This window comes from Gigantopelta aegis, chromosome 4, assembly GCF_016097555.1.
Source record: "Gigantopelta aegis isolate Gae_Host chromosome 4, Gae_host_genome, whole genome shotgun sequence".
In the NCBI taxonomy this organism is placed as follows: Eukaryota; Metazoa; Mollusca; class Gastropoda; order Neomphalida; family Peltospiridae; genus Gigantopelta; species Gigantopelta aegis.
The window spans coordinates 99,506,919-99,516,326 of NC_054702.1; the positions used below are offsets into that span (position 1 = coordinate 99,506,919).

A 9,408-nucleotide genomic window follows, 5' to 3' on the forward strand; every position below is an offset into this window, starting at 1 on the left:
ATACGACTGATTTACTTTTATGCATGTTTACATAATTTCCAAGCAAGTCAGTTTGGGCACAGTTCTCATGTAACAGGGATGCCCTATCCAGAGAGACCAACATATGTTACTTGGTATGCCAAATTTTAACATCACTTTGCTTCCTATAACAACCATGCATCTACATATTAGTACTCACTGTGTCAATCGTTAGTTATATCTTGGGTATCAAACGCACAAATCCAGAATACTAGAGGTGCATATCCACTTGTAGTTTGAGGTGCCCAGAAACTTTAGTGTTTAACACACGTATTTTGTCTTTCAGTTTTGGATTTAAAATCGTGGATGGTTTTTGTTTTCACAGGAAGCCCGCAAAATATATAGTGCTCTTTATAATATTGTAGATGACCTTTTTAAATTTGCACCCGTCTTACAAATACCGTTTCCAGCGAACTATATTATTCGTGTATGGCGGAAGGATAATAGTGATGCAGTGCCTCCAGATTTCGTCACCCGGTCCTCCATTAAAAACAACGTTGACACACTGATTCTCGTTCGACATATACAATGCTTGGAAATTATGTCAACATATGCATAAAATTAAATCAGTCGTATGTCGGAATGAATGTAACATTCTCTGTTAGGCTACCTCTACCGAAAACTACCAGGGATGTTTTGAATTCACTTCTCCATTGTCATGACAGTACATACCACATAATTTGATGCTACATTTGTGGGGCACAGGTAGGTGCGAATAAAAACCAGAGTTCATTGATGGCGATCTTTGCATCTCAAACGTGTGCTCGTTACAACTGACCCCGTGCCGAAGACAAGTATTTTGGTTCCATTTAGTAACAAAAAAAACGTTTATATACCCTTTCCCAGTCGTGGCGCACTGCTAGGGACAGGACAAAATCCAATCAAAGAATGGGGCCACCGAGGTAGTTCGGTTTTTCGACTCAAACACTTCAAGCGGGCGCTCTACAGACCGATCTAGATCCCGCCTCTTTTTATTTAGTACACTTTTAATGTGTGAGGAGAATACCCGTTGTTACTGCGAACAGTATTTCATCTTACTGCCCATCCAGCTATTTTACGATAGGTATGGCCCTGATATGAAAACAATGACTTGAACGACGTGCTAAATCAGATTAGTAAAATATCTGGGTGAGGTTAACTTTCATGTGCACATCACTATCTTCTGTGTCTTGGTGGTTGGGAGAACCCAGTTACTGTATGACTAGCAGGGACGAACTGATAGTAACTCAAAACAGAACACGTAGAGAATCAAGGTTCTGGACAGAGCTTGGTCACCCATTAGTCACACAGGGCACTGTGGCTATGGTCATTGAAAGTTATAAGTATGAAATGAGTTGAAACCATTATATGTAGTGGTATTAACAAGCGATGAATAAAGTAAAGTTGTTCCTGTTTTTGCTTTTTTGTTGTTGAACGACACCACTAGAGTACATTGATTAATAAATCATCGGCTATTGCATGTCAAATATTTGTTAATGTTTTAAACGTAGTTTTAGAAGAAACTTGCTACATTTTTCCATTAGCAGCAAGGGATCTTTCCCCACAGACAGAACAGCACATACCATGCAGGTAGGAATCGGGGAGCGCAGTAACATACTATGCAAATTATATTTTATTTAGGTCTGTAGCTAAGGGGCGTCGCCCTTACGATTAACCCCTCAGAATCTTCTGAAATCAGCTATTGTATGTGCCTCAATTAAATATCTCCCCCATAAAACACCGAATGACACAACCCCTCACGTGACAGCAGCTGGCTACGTTCACGATTTTATTTTTAAACTGTATCATCCATAAAATACAAAATCCGTGTGTGTGTGTGTGTGCGTGTGTATGTGTGCGTATGTGTGTGTATGTGTGCGTATGTGTGTGTATGTGTATATGTGTGTGTGTATATGTGTGTGTGTGTGTGTGTGTGTGCGTATGTGTGTGTGTGTATGTGTGTGCGTATATGTGTATGTGTATGTATGTGTGCGTGTGTGTGTGTGTGTGTGTGTGTGTGTGTGTGTGTGTGTGTGCGTATATGTGTGTGTATTTCGTTTTGCTTTTAATTGTAAACTGATGGCGAGTGTTCTGTATTGTGATTGGTTAATTACATTATTTTCCCGTGATCAAATAAAAATAACACCCGGTAAGCTAATGACGACATTAGAAAGTGACGTCATTAGCAATTGGAATAGGCGAAGTTGATGATTCAAGTGTCTACAGTTAGATTATAGGCAGCTGTTTTTTTCAAGAAATACCAAATATACAGTTAGTTCCGTAGAAAAACGATTCAGTTTACAATGGACATAACCATACTGCGTTTTCAGATTTACGAGCGTTATGGTCTATTTGATGCCCGCAAATGTTTCATTTTTCACCTCAGGCTAACGCCTTCGGTCAAAAATGGCATTTGTGGGATCAAATAGGCAATAACACCCGCAAATATAAAAACTCCTTATGGTTATCTCCTAATTCAATATATATTTTTGCTTCTGACATAATGATAACAAGAATAACTAACAAGATTCGAACTTGCTGCACCGATTCGCATATAATTTGACAGTCGATAACGTTAAGAATTCTGCCAACCGGGCAATGTTCTAATAACATCACGTGGACCATTTCAGATATCATTTGGCGCTTTATATTTGCAACCATCCCATTTAGGGCCCCACGGTATTCTTAAATCACAACGTTTTCCATTTAAAGAGTGTCCCGCTATGATGCCACACCACCACTTAGCATGGACTGTACTAAAACATGCCATCAAAAGTATTTTAGAGCAATGCTGCCCGTGGTCCAAGACTATTGGGACAATATGACGTCATCATTGACATCATTATGTTGATCCAGATCAATGTTATTCCACTGAATCCATTTCCAACAAATTATCTAACGATTATTGGGTGTTCTCGACCTTTGTTTGAGTAGTATACACGCCGTAGTCATTTGGGAATAGGTGAAAATTAGATTTCTTAGAAGCACAGTCACAACACATTGCCGGGCAATTGCTACGCTTGGAGTCCGAGATGGAGCCAGAAACAGATGTCAGATCCGCGCAGACGACCAACTCCGGAAATAGCAGAAGGTAAAGCTTCCATTTACATGATGTAGCCCAGTCATCTTTTGTAAAACACGGGCACTTGATTATCTGTTCATGATTACAAGTGGATTTAGAAATGTTAACGATATCACCATTTAAAGGGCATCTTCACGCTAAATGTTTTCAGATTTTGAAACGGCTTTAATGTAGCCTATTGTTTATGAGTTTTTAGGTGTCAGTTTGGTACTTTTTACTTCCTTGTTTTCTCGAGACATCTTTATTATGTTTAAACAAAATAAAATGTTATTATTAAGCTATTTTAATTTTTAAAAGAAAGAAAGAATGTTGTTGAAAACCTGTTTCGTGTGCTATTGTTTTCAAACATTCAATTTTGGTTTTGATTTATCGATTCTGTAACAGGCCCAAGTTAAAAGTTAGGGTCAGCCCTTTTTTTCTTGGTAGGCTTGGGTTCCCGGAAACACTTTTTTCTTTAAGAAGTTAAAGTAACTTTTTGTTAGTTATTTTCTCCTTTCGTTTTGCGATCTTGATCTCTGGTTAGCATGGACGGATTCAGCAAATTTGGAAAGGATGGATTTGTGAGTTGTACATCACATTTTCTTTATGGATTTCATCATATTCCTTAAAAAGAAGGGTTGGGGCGCGGGCACAAATGAAGACAGGTAAATGTTTATCTTGTACAATAGTCACGTGTTATGGGCGGGAGTAGAGTGGGGGGAGTCGTGTCACGGGACACCTGTGCTCTCGTTTTAGATCCGCCAATGTAGTTGTTATTAAACACTAGCTGAAAAGACTTGCGCCTTTCTCGTCTTCGATCTCGTCTCTCCCCTATAGTCTAGTCCTTCCTCCGCTCGCCCCTCTTTTACATTAGCACATCCCTCTCTCGCACTATCCCCCCCCCCCCCCCCCGCCATTCCTATCACCGGCTCAGAATGATTTTGTTTATCAAGTATAGTTATTATTACACAAAGCTAAAACGGCTTCGGCTACAGAGACAAGATGAACGTGAGAGCATCTACAAATGACCGATAACACATGATGCATCCATCAGAACTGTCCGATCAATACTCAACGCGCAGAGATAAATAAATAATGGAAAAGAAAGGAATGTCTGTTGAACGACACGTCAGATGACTATTTAAGCAGGCTATTAGGCTAGGTGTTTTTAACTCACGGTGATGGCAACACTTGGTCTAATGAAGTCTTATAATATCCATTTTCCTACAGGCAGGATTAAGTTAACACAAGAGAGAGAGAGAGAGAGAGAGAGAGAGAGAGAGAGAGAGAGAGAGAGAGAGAGAGAGAGAGAGAGAGAGAGAGAGAGACAGACCGAGACAAAAACGGATTTTTGCCCCAATTCAATGAAAATGCCCAAAAATGGATAACATTATTTATTCATATTAGCATTACTGCCAAACAGCTATATACAGGGTTACAACATGGTTTACAAGTGATATTGTGGGTAGAATTAAGGAAGTACATGGTGAACTTTAGGATTTGATCCAGTAGTAGGGGGGCAGTCCTCCCCTTACCGATCTCCTGTCTGGTATGCTTAGGCTCATGCAGCTGATCAATCAATCAATCAATCAGTCAATCAATCAACCATTCGGTCAGTCAGTCAGTCAACGAATCAGTCAAGCAGTCGGTAAGTCAATACAAGTTTAGGGCTGGTAGGTGCCGAGTTCATGTCCTAGTACCGACTCTCCCACCCAAAGTGAGTTTTAAAATCTGTGTAGAGATGTCACTTCGGTATTATTATTATTATTATTATTATTATTATTATTATAGAAATATATAAGCAGTATTATTTTTGTTTGTGAAACAGCACGCCTGCCCTGTGTCTTGAGTGTTTGATACAATAATTGGTATACTCAACAACTGAGCCATTCTTAGAACACCCACAACGCGCTGTAATTTGCCGAACAGTCGGGAAATAATTAAAGCAACGGATACATGCAAGAAATCAATATTGCCAATAGACTGCGGATTAACATTGCGATGTTTAAATTAGTGGAGCACTGTTGTGGACGTGCCACACAAGAAGAGGATAATTCGAGCCCCGGGCTTTTCATACAGGAACCATCCATAACTATACTGTTAGTAAAATCAACACAAACACGGTATTAAAGAGTAACAATCTATGCAATACAAAATGGTATGATAATGTGTCTGAATTAGGTTGTTTCATAAATACAATTTATACTCATTAACGTGTCTGAATATGGTCTTGTCTCGGTCACTTTACTCTGTCAACAAATACCATAGAATTATTACTTGTGATGTATTTTTCCTGTCCTCGTTTTTGTCAATTCCGTCTGTTGGCTATTGTTTCTGTTGATTGATTTTAACTTTTTATAAATTTACCTCATTGTCTCAAGTAATCTCCATTTATATAAATAAATTATAATTGTCATCTAGTTTTGTTTTGTATTGATGTAGAACAAAAAATAATCACGTTTTATCAGTTTATTCATCCACTCATTCATTCGCATGCCGGCCCAAGTTATCTACATATTACTCTTCAAAAGAAGAAACGCAAAACCACATTGTCGTAACATTTGGAGAATTGATTTAATTATTGAATGGTGAGTCCGATAATTACCAAATGTTGCAGGATTGTTCACAATTCACTCTAGTCCATTGTGAGTAAGTGATAGGACACACCACCAAGGTCAAGGTCATCTGGAGTCAATACCGGGTGTGGCCTCCGCGTGTGTTGACAACTGCCTGGCACCGCCTGCCCATTGAAGCAACCAGAGTACGGATGACGTCCCGGGGGATGGTGGCCCACTCGGCCTGCAAGGCTGCTGCCAGCTCGGGCAGGGTCTGGGGCTGTGGTTGTCGCTGTCGGAGGCGTCGGTCCAACTCGTCCCATAGATGCTCAATTGGGTTCAAATCCGGTGATGTCGATGGCCAAGGAAGGACATTAATGTTGTTGTTCTGTAGGAAATCCGTTGTGAGACGTGCTGTGTGAGGCCTGGCGTTGTCATGTTGGAACACTGCGTTGGCGTTGGCCATAACTGGAACGATGTGTGGCCGGAGGATCTGGTCAATGTAGCCCTGTGCATTCAGGTTGCCCTGCACGTGGACCAGGTCAGTTCTGCCAGTGTGTGAGATGGCTGCCCACACCATGACACTACCCCCGCCGAATCTGTCCACTTCCTGCACGCAGTTTGCCGCATAACGTTCACCACGACGCCTATACACGCGACATCTTCCATCATGACGTCGGAGCAGAAATCGGGACTCGTCACTGAACCACACCTGTCTCCATCGCAGTTGAGGCCATTGTCGATGAATCTGGCACCACTGCAGTCGGAGTCGACGGTGTTGTGGTGTTAAGATGACACCTCGAACTGGACGTCTGGCACGAATTCCTACCTCACGTAGGCGGTTCCGTACGGTCTGGTCGGATATCCTGCGCAAACCTGGTATTGCTGCGGCTGTGGAGGTGGCAGTAGTCAATCGTTCCCGAAGGCGGCGTACCCGGATGTAGCGGTCCTGCCCGGGGGTTGTGACCCGTGGTCGACCGGATCTAGGGAGGTCACGTGTTGATCCATGTTGCTGGTAACGGTCCCACAGTCTGGAGATGGTGCTTGGGGACACATGGAATGCCCTGGCAACGGCCGTTCTGGATTCGCCTGCGTCTAGTCGGCCGATGGCATTGTTTCTCTGCGGTTCACTGAGACGTGGCATGTCCTGGATTGTCAACTGTCGGCCAGATACAGAGGCCAGACAAGCGAACACCCTGCACTTTTATACTGTCGGTGTTCATGTTGCACGTGCAGACAACGCACGTGCAGTGGTGACATGGTTTGCACGTGGCTGCGTTTTTGCGAATATTCACATTTTGGAACTTTATTGTACAGTAGCTGCGTTTTATCGAATGTAACCGTGGGAATGTGTTTGGGACATGCAATGGCCTTATATTCACAAAGCATGAACCGGTAGGAAACATAAAATCGGAGTTATAACCCATTTGTACCCTTTTGCGTTTCTTTTTTTGAAGAGTATATTACCATTAATACGTTTTGTTTTCTTTCTGTATTTTAGGTTCAACATGCAGAAAGTGTTTGACAAAGATCTCTTGCCGTTCTTCGCTTTAGTGGTGGTATACTTCATCATATATAATCCAGTCTTGCAGTTACCGCCAGAAAACCTGACCGCTGCCTTCTTCAAAGTGCTTCCTGTTTGGTACTTATTGTTCTTTGTCTACTTCCGATCATACAGAATTCAGCAGGATAAATATGCTCGCCATTTCATCTGTGGATTGCTCGCTTCTAGCCTGGGCGACGCAAGTCTCATTTGGAGAGAGGCGCTTTTCATTCCAGGAATGATATTCTTTGCAGTGGCTCACATCTTCTACCTCTTTGGACTGTCGAAAACGGTGAACAGGACAGTCTTGAAGCGGACACAAACACTGTTTGCACTTATATACTTTTTCTTATATCTGTTTATTTCATTCGGAATTGAGAACCATGTGATGAAGACTCTTGTTTTCATTTATTCAGGATGTATCGTAGCCGTTGGTTGGTTGGCGACAGCGAGGTACCTACACGACCAATCGATGGCAGGCTTATTTGGTGTAATTGGGGCATTCCTCTTTACTTTTTCTGACTTTATTATCGCAACCAACAAATGGAGATTTCCCGTGCCACTGTCAGGATTGTTGATTATGATTTCGTACTATAGTGCACAGTTGTGTCTTACACTCAGCACAGTTCATTATTAGTGAGGCGTTTATTTATTGTACTGACCGCGGACTACGATTGCCAATTTGACACGTCATGACATAGTTCATAAGGTTTAAGCTGGACCGAATAGATTATTCGCAATTTAGCGAATTTGGTCAGAAAATCTATAACCAAACTCAAGATTCAATGAACCAAACAAAAGATAACAAAATCAAAGTTTATTGAAGAAAAATATTTATTTGATTTTTAAATTAACTTTTTGGCGATTTAATAATGGAATAAAATCGCCATGTTTTTTGTTTGTTTGTTTGAATCGCATTTAGAAAACTCCAGCTTACACTCTGATCTCTTTGTAAACTATGCATAATTTCAAACAATTGAATCTTACAGAAAACCAGCCCTTTTCACAGTAGCATATAAGTTTAATCTTTAAAAATGTTTGATGAATATTGTTATTTGCACATTACTAAAGTAAAGTAAAGTTTGTTTTATTTAACGACGCCACTAGAACACATTGATCTTATCATCGGCTATTGGACGTCAAACATATGGTCATTCTGACACTGTTTTACGACAGGCAGCAAGGGATCTTTGATTTACGCTTCCCACAGGCAGGATAGCACAAACCATGGCCTTTATTGAACCAGTTATGGATCACTGGTCGGTGCAAGTGGTTTACACCTACCCATTGAGCCTTGCGGAGCACTCACTCAGGGTTTGGAGTCGGTATCTGGATTAAAAATCCCATGCCTCGACTGGGATCCGAACCCAGTACCTACCAGCCTGTAGGCCGATGACCTAACCACGATGCCACCGAGGCCGGTTTGCACATTACTAATGACGTCTTACAAGGTAATACTTTGATTATTAATTATCAATTTTATCTAATCCATTGTGCTTCTGGCCATCCAAGTATTTGTTGTAGCATTTCAAATTCAATTATTATTTTTTAAAATTTAAACAGTAAAGGTACGTACCTCAAAACCTAGGGTTATCTGCTTTAATGGGTAATAATGGAGGACCTCTAAACGCTGGAGTGCTATACATACATTAACAAACAAGGAGGAAAGTAAGAGGTCGCGTATTCAGCACCACATACAACTTTTATTGTCAAAACTTAAAACATGACGGTGTATCATTAACACAAATCCTCACTGACCTAGTTTTCGATCCAACCAGTGCATCACGACTGGTATATCAAAGGCCGTGGTATGTACTATCCTGTTTGTGGGATTGTGCATATAAGAGATCCCTTGATACTAATGGAAAAATATATCGGATTTCCTCTCCAAGACTTTATGTCAAAATTACCAAATATTTGACATCCAATAGCCGATGATTTTAAATAAATCAATATGCTCTAGCGGTGTTGTTAAACAAAACAAACGTTACAAACAAACTTTAACACAAATGTATTTTCGAATTCACCGAAACTCGTGGCTATAAATGCACACAGCAATAAAGTTCCTTGGTTTAATAATTACATGTATAAAAAAAAATTCGCGACGTCATTCAAAGTGTGGTATTTTGGTGTTTAGGAATTTGTACAAACGTCTTTTCTTCTAAACGTTGTTTACTACTTTTCAATGTTATATCGTTCACATTTACATTTTTACCTTTGTCTTCACTCCTCATTTCCATTTGATAGACACA

General features: G+C 40.7%; 1 protein-coding gene across 1 annotated transcript; it reads left to right on the forward strand.

The window, feature by feature from the left end:
* The first annotated feature begins 2,546 nt into the window (after positions 1 to 2,546).
* LOC121371560 (lysoplasmalogenase-like protein TMEM86A) lies at positions 2,547 to 8,288 on the forward strand. Its single transcript, XM_041497553.1, has 2 exons — positions 2,547 to 3,088; positions 7,115 to 8,288. Exons 1-2 carry the CDS (start codon positions 3,030 to 3,032, stop codon positions 7,791 to 7,793), a joined length of 738 nt encoding a protein of 245 aa, XP_041353487.1. The 5' UTR covers positions 2,547 to 3,029; the 3' UTR covers positions 7,794 to 8,288.
* Positions 8,289 to 9,408: the final 1,120 nt, after the last annotated feature.

What these genes read in the sequence shown, in the direction of transcription:
- LOC121371560 (XM_041497553.1), top strand. Translation starts at nt 3,030, where the DNA reads ATGGAGCCAGAAACAGATGTCAGATCCGCGCAGACGACCAACTCCGGA. An exon ending in AACTCCGGAAATAGCAGAAG is followed by an intron (nt 3,089 to 7,114) that starts GTAAAGCTTCCA and finishes TCTGTATTTTAG; the next exon opens with GTTCAACATGCAGAAAGTGT.